Source organism: Biomphalaria glabrata, chromosome 16 (assembly GCF_947242115.1).
Source record: "Biomphalaria glabrata chromosome 16, xgBioGlab47.1, whole genome shotgun sequence".
Lineage (NCBI taxonomy): Eukaryota > Metazoa > Mollusca > Gastropoda > Planorbidae > Biomphalaria > Biomphalaria glabrata.
In genome coordinates, this window is record NC_074726.1 from 28,371,732 (window position 1) to 28,392,550 (window position 20,819).

The window sequence follows — 20,819 nt, forward strand, 5'->3', positions numbered from 1 at the left end:
TTTTCTTTTACTATTTATACAAACATCCGGAACAATCTATTATATAAACTTTTCAATTGTGTTCATACCTAAAAATTATTGCGATGTTTTGAAACGTAAAATAAAGGTTAATCAATTTTTAATAACTTTTAGTTGTTTTTTTATATCAAGATAACGGACAGACCGACTGACAGACAAAACGCAAAAACAATGTGGCTTTGATCCTTTTTAAATAATATCTATTAGAACTCAGTGCACCAATGTCTATGAACCCTCGTTAAATATCTCGTGTAAATAAAGACATTTTTTTTTATGGTACCGGTACTAGCCTATTGTGAGGTAATGGAATTTTTTTTCTTTGACGTCATATGAATGGACTTTTTAAATGTAATGTTAAAAGAACGCACTCGGTGCACCAATGTCTATTAACCCTCGAAAAAATTGCTTGTATTAATGAAAACATATTTTAGTCTAACTAAGCCGTGTGACGTAGTGTTTTTTTTTTCCTTTGACGTCACATGGAATGAATTCTTTAAATGAAATGCTAAAAGAACGCACTCGTTGCACCAAAGTCTATGAACACTCGATAAATGGCTCGTGTTGATAAAGATGATTTTTAGTCTAGCTAGGCCTTGTGACGTAGTGTTTTTTTTTCCTTTGACGTCATATGGAATGAATTCTTTAAATGAAATGCTAAAAGAACGCACTCGGTGCACCAATGTCTATGAACACTCGATAAAAGGCTCGTAATGATGAAGGCGATTTTTATTCTAGCTAGGCCGTGTGACGTAGTGTTTTTTTTTCCTTTGACGTCATATGGAATGAATTCTTTAAATGAAATGCTTAAAGAACGCACTCGGTGCACCAAAGTCTATGAACACTCGATAAATGGCTCTTATAGATGAAGGCGATTTTTAGTCTAGCTAGGCCGTGTGACGTAGTGTTTTTTTTTCCCTCTGACGTTATATGGAATTAATTCTTCAAATGAAATGAAAAAAGAACTCGGTATAGTAATGTTTATTAAGCCTCGTTATGTGACTCGCGTTTAAAAAAGGAATGATATCTTGATTTAGATCTAATCTAGATTTTTTAAACTAGATCTAGATTTTTATTACAGTATATCTAGATCTGGATTTATATTCTAATTAAAATTATTTTAGAGTCTAGATCTAGAATTTCTAGATCTAGTTTAGACTAAAATAGACTAGATTAAGATGTAGAATTTCAATGTCTAAACTTAAAGTGTAAAAAAAAAAGTGTAGATTTTCATTTCCAAACGTTTTGATCAATATTGTAATGTTTTAATATACTAAAACTAATCTACTATTTTTTTATTAAATTTAAATTTAAATTTACGGCAAATGAATCTTTGAAACATTATTACTTTTGACCATCGGATGGCTGCCTGGTCGTGCGGTTTGCGCGCTGGACTGTCGTTCAGATTTATGGATGGCCCAGGGTTCAAACCCTGCCCGCTCCCATCCCCCGTCGTCCTGCGGGAGGTTTGGACTAGGAAGTAATTATCTTCAACTCTGAAGGAACATCCGAAACGTGTAAAACATTTTACATCAAAATTAAATCACCTCTTGAATATTATTTGCGAATATGCAGATCCGACAGGGATCCGACTTCGACGGGGGCCGCCTCTGAGTTTGTGTAACACAAACTCTCTTTGTAATCTTTTTTTTTTTTTTTTTTAAACTCACAACTTACCTGCTTATAACTATAGCTCATGGCGCTATGTTCCAGTCTCGTTTGTGGACTGTCCGGGGGAGGGGTGGGGTATCAAGGAGAAGGTTTTCGGTGCTACCTTAAGGCGCTCAGTGAACACAACTCCGCTCGAGTCGGGTGTCGAACCTCGAGCCCCTTTGACAGGTAAGCCATGCCAAGCCCAATCGTACTTAAGCCTCTCGGCCACACATCCCATGGTCCTATACCGTTATACCGGATAAGTACCTTTACCAGCGTTCGCAATTTTAAATTCCGCCACACTCTCGGTTGAAGAGGCTAAATACTTTTTGTTCAATAGTTCACCATAATGGCATCGTGGCCCTGATCTGTGGCGTTCTTTGTATGAACCTGTCTTTAATTTTTTTTTTTTTTTCGTGGATTCGAACCCTACCCCTGCACAGTTAAAAACAAAAAACTGGACTGGACAGACAAGTGAAGCTCAATAAAATAAAAATTAGTGTTTGTTTTAAAGTCTTTCCAATGCATGTTATTGCTCCCACCTGGGGACGGTATCGGAGAGAGGCCTTGACCTTTTACACACTTTGGCCTTTTAATGCCTCGACTCGGGATTGTTTAGAACTAAAGAAAGAATTAAAGGTTTCTGTGCTGGGGGGGGGGGGGGACTACACTTTGCTCCCAGAGTGAGATTTGAGCTCGCTTTCGTCGTACTGGCGTCACGCTAGGGTCATGCTGTCATGACATCTGGTTTAAGAAATTCAACACAAGGTCGTAAACTAATTTAGTAAGTTCGAATCTCCACCACAACTGCCAGTCTAGGTATATGTGTCAAGTGACTAATGATTAGGCCTTGCTGGGAGAGGGGGATTGGGGGGGGGGAGAATAACGGCCTGACCGTGATGCCTGGATTGGTTTATAATCAAACTTGTCACCCCGCTGTCCAAACAAATGAAATGTGTTTGCCAAATAGACAAGGTGTGGATGCAGAACTATTGTGCAAAGTAGATTGTCTTTGTTATTTTCTAAAAAAAAAAAAAGCCACTTTCATTACGTGTTTGGGTCATTTAACTTGAAGACTTTGATGAAACCAGCTGCACCATAATGTCTTTCACACTGGTAGACCATTGGAATCAACAATTCAAAAGATTGGCGTGAAAGTCTCTAAAGCAACGCTACGCTAAAACAGAAAGAGTTACAAACTCCTTTTTGCCTACTTTCAGTCAGCTTGTTGCAAGGTCACCTGTGGTCACCGAGAAGTACATTGAAGCCTAATTCATAAAACGCCGGCTGTGTGTAACAGCGTGTGTGTATTTCGTGTGCGAATTTTGTATTTGCATCTGTATTGTTGTTGTTCTAGTAGCAATGCTGAGGTGGACTGTTGTAGTCAAACTGAATTTCTATTTTTTGGACCATGGACCGTTAAAAATTATCGTATCTTTAAAAAAAATAATTCGAGACGTCAAACTGTAAATGTTTTTTTTTTTTTTGAAAAGGGGGGGGGGGGTCTTGTTTTGGTGTTTAAATGAAGTAGCAGCCGTAAGATGGTGTTGATTTCAAGTCGTGTTGAGTTAATATTTCCTTAGCAACACTGCTCACTCGGGGATCTTTCTTTTTTTCTCTGAAGTATTTTATCTCCCTCCCTCTCTCCTCTCTCCCTCCCTCTCTCTCCCTCCCTCTCCCTCCCTCTCTCCCTCTCTCTCCCTCTCTCTCTCCCTCCCTCTCTCCCACTCTCTCCCTCCCTCTCTCTCCCTCCCTCTCTCCCATTTTCTCTGAAGTATTTTGTTATCTCCCTCCCTCTCTCCTCTCTCCCTCCCTCTCTCTCCCTCCCTCTCTCCCATTTTCTCTGAAGTATTTTGTTATCTCCCTCCCTCTCTCTCCCTCCCTCTCTCTCTCTCTCTCTCCCACTCCCTCCCTCTCCCTCCCTCTCTCCCACTCTCTCCCTCCCTCTCTCTCTCCCTCCCTCCCTCTCTCCCACTCTCTCCCTCCCTCTCTCTCCCTCCCTCTCTCCCATTTTCTCTGAAGTATTTTGTTATCTCCCTCCCTCTCTCCTCTCTCCCTCCCTCTCTCTCCCTCCCTCTCTCCCACTCTCCCACTCTCTCCCTCCCTCTCTCTCTCCCTCCCTCCCTCCCTCTCTCCCACTCTCTCCCTCCCTCTCTCTCTCTCCCTCCCTAAGACTAGGTTGCTGGTAACACTCCCCCCCCTCCTCCATTTCTGTTTTCGTTAGCTACAGAGACCATTTTGAACTATCCGAATCTCTGACCTACTTTAAAATAAGTCACGTGGTTATGGTATTATACATGACAATAATGGCAATGTGTTCCCGTGATAAGATGTAGATCTATTATCAGCCTAGATCTAGTAGATCTACTAATTAATCATATGACTGAGTGGATTATTGCAACCTACTTTTGATGACTTAAAGATGTCTAGATCGAGTCTATTCTCATATTCCAATTACATTGACACGAATGAGATCATTAACGTAACCAACACTACCACGTGACGTGGAAGAAATACGGAACAACCTCATTGGGTTTGATTGTTTATCTTGAGTACACTTAGAGTGAGCACACAGCCTGATACTTTGATTTAGTGTAACAGCAGAATGGAGGATGTCTTTGTTAGCTTGGTGGTGCAGACTGGGAACAACTGGGATTGTGAGTACTCCGTTGAATGGATGTCACGTGACCTAGCTGCATGGGTCACCTGCATATATCACTTGTCTCACACGCACACACACACACGCGCTGCTATTTGTTTAGTTTAGGGTACATCTTGTAGACGGTGTCTTTGTGTGTGTGTGTGGGGGGGAGTCTATTGAAGTATGGCAGGACAATATGTTGCTACAAATAAAGGGGAAGTAACTCTTGTTGAAACTCACCAAGAGTTACCAAATACAAGTGGATAAGGTGTCACTGGACTACTGATTTCTAGATTGCGAAATATCCACAAATCGAAAGCAAAAAAAATATTTCTTAGACTTAACAATAATCTCTATTATCCATGAAGAAACACGTCTCAAAATTTTGCATTACAAAAATACATTATTAATATAGAAATAAAATATACATTCATACTAGTGTCCTTCGAACGCAACATTTGATATATGTTTGAAGTTATTGATTCTTGTATATCATTTTTTATATTTAAAAACGTTTATATGTTTTCAATGAAGGTTTTGGATGTCAAGACCCTCACGCTGGGTATCGTGGGCTTCAACTAAAAAGTTATAAAGTTAAAAAAGAAAAAAAGGTCTCCTTTCAAACCTTTGCGATCTATAGGACAGATGATGTTAAGGTCATCTGTTTCCTTGGCCAACAGTTAACGAGCAGGGTTTCATGTGGCCAGCACAACGACCAACTGCCTTTACTTTCCCCAACTAAAGTCAAGTACCCATTAGGGTTAGGTGGACTCAGGGGCGCTCTGAAAATCCCGAAATTCAAAATCCCAGTCTTCACCAAGATTCTAACCCAGGAATCCTGGCCCAGAGCCAAGCGCTTAACCGCTCGGCCACATCCCAAATTTATTAAATATTCATACAATCATTTCAAGAAGACTATGATCAGAGTCACTTATTTGTGTTTTGAATATCTGTTGAATCTGTCGTACCCTAATTATGTAATGATATAAACTGTTATGTTGCTAACGATATGTTGTTATGTAATCTATATAATTATTGATTTCACGCAGTCAAGTTTGACTACCAGTCTAGGTGTTTTTTTTAAACTAGAATATCAAGAGGAATTCCCTGCCACAGTCATTGACTACTTTTTGTGATATATTATTCAATTGTTTTTAATTTATTTTTTTTTACAACGCTGGTTAAGTTGTTGTTTTTCTCTCTGTCCCAATCTACCAGGATACAGAAAGAGCTTGCAGAGATCACGTTGGACCCGCCTCCAAACTGCAGGTAAGTTTTGTGTGGAGTCAAGGCTGTAGTGTGTGTGTGGGGGGGGGCGAATTACAGCGTGGACGCATCTCTGTGATTGTTTGTTTGTTTTAGTCAGAATCTTGAAAAGGTTTTTTTTTTTTATTATAATTTTTAAAAGGATTTCCCGCAAACAACGGGATTTAACAAAACAAAAGATAAAAAAAAACAGTGAATCTCCGAGGCCTCACTTTTTGAGAAACATTAACCAAAGTTTGAAGCGAATTAAAAACCACTTTAAGAAAAATCAAACTACAATAAAATTTAAAAAAAAACCAATAGCACCCCGCCTCCCTTTCCCCCCCCCCCCCCCTCCATATGAATGTCGTTTTCTACAACATTTGATATTCTCATGATTAGCTGCTCCCTTTGGGACAAGTCTCAGCGTGTTTTGTTTTCTTCCCCGTGTCTCAGTCACGATCATGGAAACTAACAACACTCATGTTTATCTGATTTCAACAACGTCGTCATCCATTTAGGGGTAACCTCGTCCATTTAGGAGCAACCTCGTCCATTTAGGGGCAACCTCGTCCATTTAGGAGCAACCTCGTCCATTTAGGGGCAACCTCGTCCATTTAGGAGCAACCTCGTCCATTTAGGGGCGACCTCGTCCATTTAGGGGCAACCTCATCCATTTAGGGGCAACCTCATCCATTTAGGGGCAACCTCATCCATTTAGGGGCAACCTCGTCCATTTAGGGGCAACCTCATCCATTTAGGAGCAACCTCATCCATTTAGGAGCAACCTCGTCCATTTAGGGGCAACCTCATCCATTTAGGGGCAACCTCGTCCATTTAGGGGCAACCTCGTCCATTTAGGGGCAGCCTCGTACATTTAGGGGCAACCTCGTCCATTTAGGGGCAACCGCTACTTTTCTGAAAGGTTGATTTGTAAATAGGCATTATGTGTACGCATTGCCTATACAGAAAAATGCTGGGCATCAGATACCAGGAAAAGAAGGCAAACGAGTTTGTGCATTTACTAGTCAACACTCCGGCTGGCAAATAGGAAGAGCTTCCTCAGTACTGTGTAGAGACGAAAGCTGAGCTGGTTCATAGTGTAAGACATGACTCACTGTCAAAAGTCATTCTTCAAGGCACAGTGGAGGGAGCACGAAGAAAGGGTCGTCTAAAGAAAAACTGGCTGGACAATGTACAAGAATGGACTGGCCTCTCTTCTTGTTATCCTGCAAAGAACAGCTGCTGACCGGGAAAAGTGAAGGAATTTAGTGACGCGAACTGTCACAGGCACCCCTACGACGAAAGTCAAGAGACAGATGAGATGCATATACATAATTTTTTTTTAAAGTTAAAAAACAAAACAAACTACAGTACCTATAGACTAGAATCCATAGAATAATTGTTTACATTGGTGGTGACATCCTCCTCCTCTGTTTTGGAGAAGTATCCGCTCATGAACCCACATTGTATAACTACTTTGCATGACATTAGGCCTGCTGATCTAGATGGGCAGGTAATGTAACCAATGGCGTAGCATCCATGATGAACCCTTGTCCACGACCATTAGGGGCCCACAGCCTGTGTGCGAAGCAACAATGGCGCGAAGGGGTCCATTGTGCGTGGGTCCATAACTCTTGACTAGTTGGGTCTCACATGAACTTGGGGCCAAAGTGAAAAAAAAATGCACGTTTGTATAACTGATTAAAAAGCTCCATCAAAATGTCCATAACGTTATAAGATTACAATTAATTAAATTCTAAATATTTTGACACTTATTTTCGGCCATAGTTTTGTGTACCAGCTTTATGGTAAGAAACTGCTTTTTATCAGGTTTACGGTTATGGTAAAAGTAAAGTTAAGAAAAGTTCCCTATTCAGATCTTATCTTGCAATCTATTATGTAGATGATGTTAATGTCATCTGTTTCTGTGGCCCACGGTTAACGAGGGTGTCATGTGGCCAACACAAAGACCAAACGCCTTTACTTTTCCCCAACTAAAGTCAGGTACACATTAGAGCTGGGTGGACCCACAGGCAACCTAAAAAAAATTCCAGTCTTCACCAGGATGCGAACCCTGTACTCCCGGTTTGGAAACCTGGCGCCCACCACTCAGCAACCGCGCCTCCTTTATTGTACTGGTGGCTATCCCTAATTATGTGTTTAGGTGACAATTGTCAGATAGTTCTATTCTTTTTTTTGTGTGTGTGTATGTTCATTAAACCATTGATAGTATTACTTTGTTGACACCAACAACGGAAATAAATCCTTCAGTATTCACTATTCACAGATATGGCTAAATGTGTTGGGTTTGGACCAAATGTTAAATGTATTTCTCACTCACACGTTCTCCGATCAAGTTGATACTTTAAACAATCGGTTAGTGTAGCTAACTAACACAGCAGGAATCACTTAAAAAAAAAACAATTGGTCAACTAATTATTGGCAATTAATTGTTTTGTTTGATATCAAATAAGGGAAATAAATTGTACATTATTGATAGATATAGTTTTAAGGACGGAGTACTTCTCCCTTAGATAAGCTTTGTATTTTTTTAAAAGGATTTTTAAAAATATTTTTGCTTGTTTGCATTGCTGCTGTTTTTTTTTTTTTTTTATCAAAGCGTTGTACTGGCTTTTATTCGTGTGACTGTGGTGTGTGTATGTATGTATATATGTGTGTTTATATATATATATATATAGAGAGAGAGAGTTGTTGTACGAGTGACTTACTTAGTCAGTATGTGTGCATATTCCATTTTAGATCCAGCCAAAAAAAAAAAGCACACCTAGTCTAGTTTCTTATCGGAGTTTTAGTCAATGTCTCCAATGATAACATTGTGTACGGAAGTCGGCGTATGTCGTGACCTCTGGGTCGTAACTTAGGCCAACGTTTAAGTCGAGGTGAAGGTCACCCCCCAAAAATGCAAGGTTCTAACCTTCCCTTCCAACTGTAACCATCGAAACAAAAATATGCCGGACGTGTCGCGGAGAGGGCGCGGGGGGGGGGGGGGGCAGCAGGGAGACGAAAGACATCACCGCTGATGTTTTATTCATGGGGATAGGGGCCACCACGGTCGGAAGGGTGGAATAATGCAGTGAGCGCCCCTGAATCGATCGCTTAAGGCAATGATCCTGTCTGAAAGTCATTAAATGATGGGGGACCTTTTTCTTGAACGTAAACTATTAAACCCTTTTGCTTTGTGCTACAGTGGTGTCGTTCTAAAGTCTGTCATGAGAGGCTTGGGTTTAGATCTCTTATTATGTCATTTGTTGCCAACGTAAAATTCAGCTAACCCAATTAAAAAAAAAAAAAAAAAGCAAATTTAAAAAAAAAAGTTTTTATTGAATAAAGGGAGAGGACTGTCAGATTGCTGCAATATCTCAATATTACAAGGTTTGTCATCCCTTTTTCTATATATCGCAAATTAATTAGTTACCTCTAAATGATGAACTAATTGGTTAATTATTTTTTACTGATGTACTGTCTTTCACAATGAATAATTTGGGAAGTGGGAGAAAAAACGTGCAAAAGAATCCACCCAGACAGACAGACAGGCAGAGTTGAATAAGCTTTGTAAATATTAATTTCCTACCCACTAGTCCTGCTGCCTGAAGCTTTTAATTTCACACCTAACATTCTTTTAACCCAGCCCCAACGCCTCCCTTGATCGGCGTTAAACTTAGTTGCTGAAATGATAAATGTAATCTCAACTTTTTTTCTTGTCCACAGTGCTGGGCCAAAGGGAGATAATTTATACGAGTGGGCTTCTACTATACTGGGGCCAACAGGGAGCGTGTACGAAGGAGGAGTCTTCTTTTTAGACATTCATTTCTCTGCGGAGTACCCGTTCAAACCTCCAAAGGTAGGTCACTCTTGTGCTTCTTGGACGACTTCTTTATCAAGCTGTCGTTTTTTTTGCTCTTTTGTAGTCTATGCCAAGGGAAAGTAGTGTACACTTTCCCCCCCCCCCGACAGTTCCGCACTGCCCTACAAGGTGTTGGTTATGATGGGTGGTTGTGGCAGTAGGATCAGTTTGAGGTGAATTAAATCACTGTAGGATTGGCAGTTGGTAGACAAGCTCAGACATCGCATGTACCGGAAGCTCAAAATTGGAACCAGTGAAATCTGCCCATGTTGAGTATCACCAGAGAATGCAGAACACGTCCTCCAAAACTGCTCTCTATACCAAGAGGCCCGTATAAGACATTGGCCCCAAATCACCCCAATAGAAAGGAAACTATATGGAGAGCTCCCTGATTTGGAAACTACTGCGCAGTTCATCTCATGTATTGGTCTAGTCATATGAACACTCCAACATAACAATGAGAACGAAGAAGAAGAAGAAGACAGTAGAATTGGCAGTTGGTAGACAAGCTCAGACATCGCATTAAAAAGGTCTCCGCTAGAGTTTTTCAGGAAAAGTCAGGATTGGGACATTGTTCACTTAGCCCTAGCCACAGTTTAGTGAGATGTTTAAAATGTCAAGATTTGTAAGGCAATGTTGGCAGTATTTAGGGAGGGGCTTCAGTTGAACATCCATCGTTGAAAGGCGACTTTTGTTCTTCTAAAAGTGAAATAGTGAAACCTATTATTTTCCCTACTGTTAGCTTCACAGTGAACGGTTAGGACGTTGGAACGATTAAGTACAAAATGGAATCATTTATTTCAAGCTAATATTTCCCACATAGTATTATAGCTCGTTAGATCAGTTGGTAGTGTCGCGCTTATAATACAAATGTCACGGGTTCGATCTCTAAATTGGCCTTTTATCTTTTCTCTTTATTTTCCAGTAACAAATCCAATAGGACTGTTTAGTTGACTTATGATTTTAACATAACGTAGGAAACGTTTAAAAATAAACGTGTACATTGTTAACGTTTACACATATTGTATGCACAGACATCTAAACCATTTTTAAAACATTGAAGGAAAGACAAACCGATTAATATCTCATCATTATTGTGTAGACCTGACACTGCTTATATCCTCTCGTTGTCATCTCCTCAAGACTAACGAAGCCATATTTAATTTCAATCTCGGGTATTATGTAGGCTATGTCTGGGTCTTTGTTCAGAACTGCAAGCATCTTTTTAGTTCTAGGCGAAGATTTGATAGCATTGAGTTCGCTTGCACTAAAGAAATATGCAATATACAGTTATATATTCTTTCATGTATTGGTATAATCATAATTATTATATCTACTAAACAAGCATTATCAAACAAAAATGGTGGCCCTCATTTAAACCTTGATTGGGCCTCCCATTCTGTCTTTCGTCCACGTGCTAAGTGGCTCCATTCAGATTTTCCCCATAGGTTGACTCCTGAAGCCCTTGGCACATTAAGGCAGCGGAGGTTTGAAATAAAGAGTCCCCCTTTCCTCGATGACCTGCCATTACTAGGCTGACGAATTATGTCTTCCCGAAGCTCTCGGTTTTGGAGGCGCCAGCCATACGCCTTTTCCATATTCGCCCCTTCTCCACTTTGTAGAGAGCTTTTTTGCCGGGCTTAGTATCTAAGCCACATGAGCAGGACAGGTGCTGGATCTAGTTGTCGGACGCTTTTTGAGACGCATACCAAACTACCAAATAGGGGTTGTTTTGTAGACAATGGGACCCTAGCTTCATTGACACCTTTGGCTATGACAACCTTTGAAACCATCAGTATACGTATCCATTTGTAATACTCTAGACTCTAGATAGTATAAGTATTGCAAAGCTTTGATGTCTGACCTATTTAATGATGAATTGCTCTTTGTCCGTGTTCATGTATTGAACCCTATTGAAGTGTGTGTGTGTGTGTGTGTGTGTGTGTGTGTGTGTGTGTGTGTGTGTGTGTGTGTGTGTGTAACTTTGCTGTCGTACAGCTGAGAGTGAAAAAAAAATTTGGGGGGAAAAAAAAAACGCCGAGCCGAAGACAAAAGTGACAAGCTGTTGGTGTGGGAGCCAGGGCTTACACCTTGCCCCCTAAGCTGACAGGCTCATCTCTCGAGGTGGCTTGCTACAGAGGCTTATGTTTCCACTTTTGGACTTAATCTAAATCACACTTGCAAAATGTCTTCGCAGTGGTCCAGTGTTATTGCTAGGCATGCGCTGCTTGTATATGTCCTCGTCTGTTGGTGCATCGAGACACTGTATACCTGTGCACTGTTATTAAGATGGGAACAAAGTAAAGACCTTTCGACGAGCGAGCTGAACATCATGAGCATTAAGCTATGTAGACTCATTGTCCACGAATGCTTGTCATCACGAATACAAATAAATGCACTTAAGTGGGCTTACATTGGCTTTAATCCACTGGAAGATCAAGTCAAAGAAAGTTTCCCTTTCAGACCTTGCGATCTAAAGGGCAGATGATGTTAAGGTCATCTTTTTCTTTAGCCAACGGTTAACCAGCAGGATGTCATGTGGCCTTTACTTTCCCTTACTTAAGTCAGGTAGCCATTAGTGTTGGGTGGACTCAGGGACGCTCTAAAAATTCCGAAATTCAAAATCCCAGTCTTTACCGATTCGATCCCAGGACCGCTGGATCGGTAATGAAAATATCACATTTGTTGTTGTTTGTCGTAAACGACCTCTTCATCTGTTTCAATCTTTCTTTTCCCCAAGCAGTTGGTCATGCTAATATCATGGTGTGGTACTCTTAACTGGCACGAGTTTAACAAAAAATGTTGGACCACTTATTATTGATTGACGTTCGCTCGCATTTGTTAGAGTATGTGCCCTCTGGAGTCGACGCTGCTTTTGTCTAAAATTAGTCATGTGATCGGATTAAGAGGAAATATCTTTGCCTGTCAGTTTGGAATGCTCAAGGGCGCTTCATATGTGAGGGAGGGGCCACCAAAGTTTAATAATAATAATACTGTGATGTATAAAGCGTTGTTAACGCAATAACATAGGTTCAAAGTGCTATGTAAGCGTAACAAATATTAAATCGACAGTTCAAACTAATTTAAAATAGATTTGAACAGGTCCGTCTTCTTGTTCTTGGATGTAGACTCTCCACAAGCAGGTTCAGGGGCGTAGCATAATGCTGATGAAAGTTCGAAATGAACGTCATGGGGGTTCCTACTTAAGGTACAGCGTTACTACGTAAAACACGGTGTTTCTTTCTAACATCTGGCAATGAGGTCATCCAAACATTGGAGGCGGCGGAAGAAACTCCAAACTCCGAACAACTTGAGCTAATTAGATGACAGTGTAAGAAAGAGCTGCGTCTCTGTTAGAACAACCCTGGCAAGTGACGGTGGGACAGAGTCATGGAACCTGGTCTTGTTGGAAAATGTTTTTCTAATCGGACATTCTGTTGCTATCATTGCTACAACACTGTATGTGAATGGCCTGAGCACGACGCACAGGAAAATGAGTCTTCATGTAGTAATTTTGTTTTGACGCTGGAAGCGGCAGAATACCCCAGCACTTTCCAGCTGATTAGAGGCGCGGTGGCTGAGTAGCAAAACACTCGGCTGGGGAAGACTGGGATTTTTAATTTCGGGTGCCTCTCAGTCCACCCATCTCTAATGGCACCTGATATTGACATGAGTTGGGTAAATGTAGACGCGGTTTGGTCGTTGTGCTGACCTCATGGCACCCACGTTAACCGTTGGCTACAGAAACAGATGCCCCGTTACACCGTCTGCCCCATAGATCTCATGGTCTGAAAGGGACACTTCTCCAGCAGAGTACCTTAATCACGCGGCGTGTGTAGTCGCTGAGAAATGCAGTAACACATTTTTTTCGTTTTTTATTTTTAGTAGTATTAATTCCTTTGACGGCTCTGCTCCAATGTAGCATACAGACGTGACCCAATGTTTTATTGTTTCCTAAGCTGCCACTACTGAAACTAGAGAAAACATTTCCGAAAACTTGATTCGTGTCGCACCGTTCAGTCGTTTCAAAGCGCTTGTCTACAGAAATGATCTAGTACTCCCCCCCCCCCCTTTTTTTTTACTCTCATTCCAAATGAAATGGTCAAATTTTATGCCGAAAGTAATTGTTGATACTTAGTTTATAAACTTGTATCTACTCAGTGTTGGAGACTCAAAATAGTTGGGGAGAAACTTGATCCAGTCTGTCAGTGTTACCGGGAACCAGTGTAGTAGTGTAGTTAGAACTATTAGCTTCTCTCTCTCTCTCTCTCTCTCTCTCTCTCTCTCTCTCTGTCTATGTCTATGCTTGAGACTAATTGGCTCAAGTGAAATGGGTGTATGTAAAAGAGTAAATAAAGACAGGGGTTGGGGGTTGGGGAATATCTATATAAAGGAGAAGTGTGGGGGGGGGGGGATTATTTTGAGACCTGGGGACTTGCTTGCACACGTCCTATCGCTATTTGTTGTCTTATTGGATCAGTTCCAGATCAGTTCCAGATGTTCCTTCAAACGTCATTTAAAAAAAAAGGATCATTACGTGCTACACGCAGCCATATAATAAGTAGCCACACCTTATTGTCCAGCATTAAGTGTTGGCTGAAGCAGCCATATAATAAGTAGCCACACCTTATTGTCCAGCATTAAGTGTTGGCTGAAGCAGCCATGTAATAAGTAGCCACACCTTATTGTCCAGCATTAAGTGTTGGCTGAAGCAGCCATATAATAAGTAGCCACACCTTATTGTCCAGCATTAAGTGTTGGCTGAAGCAGCCATATAATAAGTAGCCACACCTTATTGTCCAGCATTAAGTGTTGGCTGAAGCAGCCATATAATAAGTAGCCACACCTTATTGTCCAGCATTAAGTGTTGGCTGAAGCAGTCATATAATAAGTAGCCACACCTTATTGTCCAGCATTAAGTGTTGGCTGAAGCAGCCATGTAATAAGTAGCCACACCTTATTGTCCAGCATTAAGTGTTGGCTGAAGCAGCCATATAATAAGTAGCCACACCTTATTGTCCAGCATTAAGTGTTGGCCGAAGCAGCCATATAATAAGTAGCCACACCTTAATGTCCAGCATTAAGTGTTGGCTGAAGCAGCCATAAACCAAGTTTCACAGCTGGGTTTCGATCTTCGCTTCACATCTTTCTTGTAACTAACATTGTCCACTTGACACTTTTCCGCGAGGCTCTTTGTGGAGTTTGAACGCCAAGGTAACAGAATGACCAATAGCAGACGGGAGCTATCACTGGCTGACTGAATCACTGATGTGTGACGGGTTGAAACAAGAAGGCAGTTTGTTCATAGCACTTTCCCTTCAGTGGCTAGTGCGAAAATAGTCACAGCCATCCCCGAACAATGCCCTGGCCGTCGATCGTACCGAGACCCTCAACTAACACCAGGATGAGTGTAAGGAGAGGTCATATGCCGACATGATGTTGAGAGTTCCACTAGACCAGCAGTAGGCGTTAGTTTGAACTGGAATCAAACTTGGACAAGCCTCGTTTTAAACGAAACATGAACATCACTTTTATATCTTGCGAGGTTCAATGTAGATGTGTGTAAAACACCATGGCAATAGTAGGAGTTACAATTGTGAGAAACTACAACTCACTTGCAGTCTCTCAAGTCTTTCACTTTGACTTCGACTTTCATCAGACTTTTTTTTTTTTTTTAATTGCGTTTTTTTTTTTAGCGCAACTTTCACGCTCAGTGCGCTGTCGGTTACCTTTGGGCAACTCAGCAAATACAATCCCGCTCGAGCCTTCCCCCCCCCTCCTCCTCTTTTTTTGAAAGTCAGCGCCACGCATTTCACGTCGTTAAAGCTTTCAGGTTAATGGTCTTCCACTTGGTCACATCCGAATCTATTCAGCTCATTAGAACACGGCAGTGTACGTATGTGTACGTGGGTTTTACCCTTTTCACTGACGTAGAGACTGGAACTGTATTTTGTAATGGCGAATGTTAACAACCAGATATGCGTACTTGATCTTAACTTTGGTTTAACAAACAAACAAAAAAATCAGTTGTTTGAATTGCTTTGCTCACGTACAGTGCTAAACTAAGATAATCAAATTAACTTGTTGACCTTTTCAAGTCACGTTTAAAAAAAAAATAATTTTCAAATTACCTTTATTAAAAAAAATAATAAAATGATGGTAGGGGCAATAACTCTTTATTTTTTAAAGTAACAATATCTTCCCGAGTTGCCTTTATGCGATTTTCATTTTGATATTTTTGTAACTTTATTCTTTTCATATTCAATTTTCTACTATCTTTTTTGTAATGGACTTTTGTTTTATGATTTATAAGAAAACTTATGTCTTCATAAACTGACCAATTTAATTTTTTTTTTTTTTTTTATACATAAGATATATTTTTTTATTAAAATCTCTATTATCATAAATGTATCAATTTCCTTGCATTTGAATTTTAACAAGTTACACTATTGATTTATTTTCAGGTGACATTTCGAACAAGAATCTACCATTGCAATATAAACAGTCAGGGGGCAATATGTCTGGACATTCTGAAAGATAACTGGAGTCCAGCTCTAACTATATCTAAGGTTAGTTGATACATTTGATCTGTCTTTGAATCTTTAAGGCCTCAGGTTAATATAAATCTTTATTGTCCATAAGGAAACGTGTCCTACAATTTGTGCATTGTGCCAAACAAAATATTAAATAACTCTAGTTGATATGTAATGCTTTTGATCTGCCTTTGACTCTTTAAGGCCTCAGGTTAATATAAATCTTTATTATCCATAAGGAAATTTGTCTTACAGTTTGTGCATTGTGCCAAACAAAATATTAAATAACTCTAGTTGATATGTAATGCTTTTGATCTGTCTTTGACTCTTTAGGCCACAGGCTGACGTATGCTACTAGTATTTGAAATCCTAGACTACTAGTTTCTTTGTTATACCTAAACTTATTGTTTTTGACAGGTGCTTCTTTCAGTGTGCTCCCTGCTGACAGATTGTAATCCAGCTGACCCTTTGGTGGGCAGCATCGCAACTCAGTATTTACAGAATCGCAAGGAGCATGACAGAGTGGCTCGCATGTGGACCAAAAGATTTGCCGCAGGTCTCAACAGTTAGTCTGCAGTTAGTCCCCCCCCTTTTTTTTTTAACTAAAAAAATTGTGTCTTTTTGTATTTTTGAAAACAATTTTCGGAGGCCAGGTTGGGCTGGTGGGGGTCCAGGAACTTTGACCAAAGGAGAGGACAGAAAGATGTATCGGGTTGTGTAACTGGTTAGTGGCATAGTATTTATATATGTTGTTCACTGCTTTTGTTTTGTGTGTCTGGACACAGCGTTGTGTCATGCTATTAATATACACCATTACTTCCAAGACACCATTTTAGATGTGTCCTACGAAGCAGCAGGAACACATGTATACACACTTCTGGAAGATCTTTGCAACAGGCCTACTTGATCGTACATTAGTATTGTCTAGGAATCTTGACTTGTGTCTCTATTGTCTAGTACATTGGTAGTTCATAGTTCTATTCATTTCCCATGAAGGAAAGAAATATTTTGTGTTGAGATACTACTGGAGTTCCAGTAAACACCTGTAGGAATGTGTCAAAGAAAATTAAGTAGCTATGAGTAGCAATTACTTCCAAGCTTTTTTATTTCCAAGGCTATAGGGCTATAACGAATTGTATCACCAAACAGTGTACTATCAACCTTGATTTCAAGTGCTGTTCTAATTATGGTTACACAAATAGTTTTGGTTTTGGTTACACTTTGTATGATTATGAAAATAGATTAGAATGGCATTCTTTTAAAAAAAAAAAAAAAAACTGCCACCGTTGTTTATTTGTTAATTTCATGGTCATTTTTCTGTTCACTTTTGACAATTATTATTTGTTACCTTTGATTTGATCAATTAGTAGTCTCTAATGTTCAGAGGGTCTGCAAATGAACTTTTTCTTTGTCTCTGGCTAAATTTTGTTCAGCTTTGTGAGTTGTTTTGTTGACATTGCTTCAAAGATTCAACAATTTGGCTTGATTGTTAGGTTGCAATGAGTACATGAGTTAACTAATTTGACCTCTTTTATAGTTTAGGAAGTCAATCTTTGCTGTAGAAGTGGCAGAGTGGAGTATAATAGTACACAACAGTTTCTGTTGGGCCATCCCTTTTTACAGCTATAAATGTAGAATAGTTCAGATCTTGGTCTTGAAGATGTAAGACCTCATGTTTTCCAAAAAAATGATCAGGAACCTGGGGCATCCAATTTTTTTTTTAATGGGGCTTTAACTTGTGACATCTTGGTGACGCCCTGTTGTTGTTTTTTTTTTGTTTGTTTTTTTTAATACTGTCTACTAAAAAAATTGTGAACAGACTTTGATTCTTTGGTTCAAAGACTTAAAGTCCAAGTTTTTTTTATTCTCTCCTACATTTGTAATGTAACTCATAGTCATCCCATTGCTGATAAAGCTGTCATTATCTAAGTTCCATTGAGTAGACTAGATGGTGGGTCTCTCTCATTCTAGATTTGTTTATGGATGGGTGTTTGTGTGAAAGTTTCTTCTTTACCTTGGCCTGTTGTCATGTAACTGGTGTGCTACAGTTTGTTTTTACCTTACTATAAAGTTACCTATTGTTGGTACATGTTGTTTTTTTTTTGTATGAGATTCGATGGTGTCCTTGTACGTGTTGTCATAGGAGTGGTCGCCACTGATACTGGATTGAATTGTTTAGTCAAGTCAGGTTTTTGTGTGTGACTTTGATTGAGCTCTTAGAGTTGGTAAGATTAAAATGTCACTTAGTGGTGTACATGTGTACATGCTTCATTGGAAATGTTTGTACAGATGTGTGAGTGTGATGTATGAGTCAGCGTACATGAGATTCTGAACTGAACCAGTCACCGATTGACTTTTGATGGAAAGTATTTGGACGTTTTTGTTCTGTATGTTGATCATGGACTTTGATTTCCGTTGAAAGTATTGTGTTTGTTTTGCATCTTTTTTTCAAGAATGAGACTTTTTGTTCAGTCCTATTACATTCATCCACCCACTCCACCCAAAGTAGATCAGTGATATTTATGCTAATTTATTTTGTTTGCGTGTCTGCTGGGTTTTTTTATTTAGTGGACAACTGTGTTTTTGTTTGAGCCTATGGATGAGTCTTTAAGTATGCACTGTGTACTTAGCAAGGTCAAAAAGGTTGCCTTGGGAAATGGTGTCAATATGCGTATATGCCAGACCTTTTTTTTTTTTACTTTTGAGAATCCAATAAATTAATTTTCATGACAGCCCTGTTGTTATTTCAAATGAGATACATAAATACCTAGGCTGAATATCTTCTCTTACTCTAAGAGTAAAAGTTTTTCTTGGCTAATGTTTAGAGTTAAGGATTAAGTTAGGTTGGTAGTTTAATTCTGATGTATTTTGTGAGTATAATATTGTGTTATGTTATATCACACTGAGTGTTATTATAGTTTTTTCAACTTAATAAGGCTAATTTTAATTGCATGCCAATCACAGCAAATAATGTACACACAAGTAATAGGAAGTTTGGGTATATTTGTGATCTCCAAGTTATGACCTGTGCTTCAAGGAGTTCTGGTCTAGGCATGTCTGTTTTATAGTTAGGTTGTAGGTGCTGCTGTGATGTGCCAGAGAAAAAGTCGTAGTACAAAGTATATCTTTCCACATCACTGGTAGCCGCTGTATGCACATACACATATATGTAATCAGCTTAACATATCAAAATAAGGGAGTAGTTTAAATTTGTTTATTTTTTTTTACAATCAATTAATAAAAAAAGTCATAAAAATATTGTGACTTACAAAAGAAATTTCGAGCATTTTCTAGTTTACTTTTAGAAGGAAGCAGTCCATGTCAGAATGTGGTTAGTCATTTAGTTATATTCTAAGTTTACTCCAGAGACTTAATGTCTGTGACTATCAGGATTGAAAAAGAATGTCAACTCAGCAACCTAATGTTGACTTCAGACAAAGAATTGTGTAAATAGTGTAGAAAGAGAATTAGCTTATAAACCAGGGGTTCTCAACCTGTGGGTCGCGACCCCCTTGCGGGTCAATTGATGATTCGCCAAAGACCATCGAAAAAATGGATTGTTTTTGTCTATTCTTCTATTCCTGTGGGTGTGTGTGGGAGGGGGGGGGTCGCGTCAGAGTGGGTGGTTGTAAGAAGGGGTCGCCGAGCTTAAAAGGTTGAGAACCGCTGTTATAAACAGTTGTACTGATGCAAGAGAAGCATTCTTCCATTAAGTATGGTCAGAAATTTGGTTTTGAGGATTTTTTTTTCTTAAGCAACAAAATGAAACAGAAAACAAAATGTTTGCTTGGTAAAAGTTTTGGTTCTGTTTTATCCTATCTCAGAGTTGGCAAGAGCATTTTATGTCATCTCATGTGGGTTTTTTTTTTTAAACTGTTATCTACTGTCTTGAGGTTGTCAAGAAGTTTTGGTCTGCAGTGGCATTCTGTCAGGTTTGATAGTTGAACTTAAAGTCTACCAAGATTTCCCAGCTATTTCAGAATGGTATATTTATTCTATTTTGATGCTTGAATGCTCATTTTGTATTTCTGAGGATGAAAGTTAATGATCTTGTCAACTGGTGACTCTAGTTTTGAAAATCCAGTGTTTTGTTTTTTTTTATTTTGATTATTATTCTTTTTAATTCATGTTTTGTATAATGCCTATAAATAAATATGATATATATATTATAAAACAATTTTGTGAACAAATAAAAATGATTGAAAACATTTGGACTTAATTTGATGATATAGGTTATCATGGAATCACCATATTCATGAAATTATTGAGAAATCAAAGCGAAACATTAGGGTTTATTAAAAGATATTTTTACAAATCCAACAAGAACATGAAATTAAAATGTTATTTAACCTTAGTTAGGCCAATATCTGAATATGCATCCTCTGTTTGGGATCCTTCAACTCAAGAAAACATAAAGAAACTAGAACAAATACGAAATAGAGCAGTGAGATTTATAACAAAAAAATATTCCAATTTGATTAAAGTAACACCATTAGTCAAATCACTTAACTTAGTGACACTTCAGGACGGAAGAATAAAAAGTTAAGTAGCTATAATACAACCATAACTTACAAATAGAAAAACAAAACCTAATGAAACACAAAGACAGGCACATTTCTTATTCCTACGCTAGAACAAATTCGTACAAGTGCTCCTTCTTCCCTAGTGCCATTAGAGAATCAAATGGGTTGCCTGAATCAGCCAGGAAAACCAACGAGTGGCAGAGATTGACACAAGAAATGCGTAATTATCTTTATTATATTTCATTTTTTAAAAAAATGAAAATTATGTAAGAATTGGATTGCATTTTACATAGATGTAGCAACATGTTGAACCCATAATATTTCTTTCCCATTACTGGATC

At 39.1% G+C, this 20,819-nt stretch overlaps 1 protein-coding gene across 3 annotated transcripts in view; it reads left to right on the forward strand.

Moving 5' to 3' along the window:
• Window positions 1-20,163, forward strand: part of LOC129923386 (ubiquitin-conjugating enzyme E2 E1-like) — a 45,352-nt gene extending 25,189 nt beyond the window's left edge. For all 3 annotated transcript variants that reach the window (XM_056014093.1, XM_056014094.1, XM_056014095.1), the window contains 4 exons: window positions 5,528-5,578; window positions 9,287-9,419; window positions 15,887-15,991; window positions 16,373-20,163. In XM_056014093.1, coding sequence (XP_055870068.1) covers window positions 5,528-5,578; window positions 9,287-9,419; window positions 15,887-15,991; window positions 16,373-16,525 — 442 coding nt within the window. In that variant the 3' untranslated portion in view covers window positions 16,526-20,163. The remainder of the gene's footprint in view (window positions 1-5,527; window positions 5,579-9,286; window positions 9,420-15,886; window positions 15,992-16,372) is intronic.
• The last annotated feature ends 656 nt before the right edge of the window (window positions 20,164-20,819 follow it).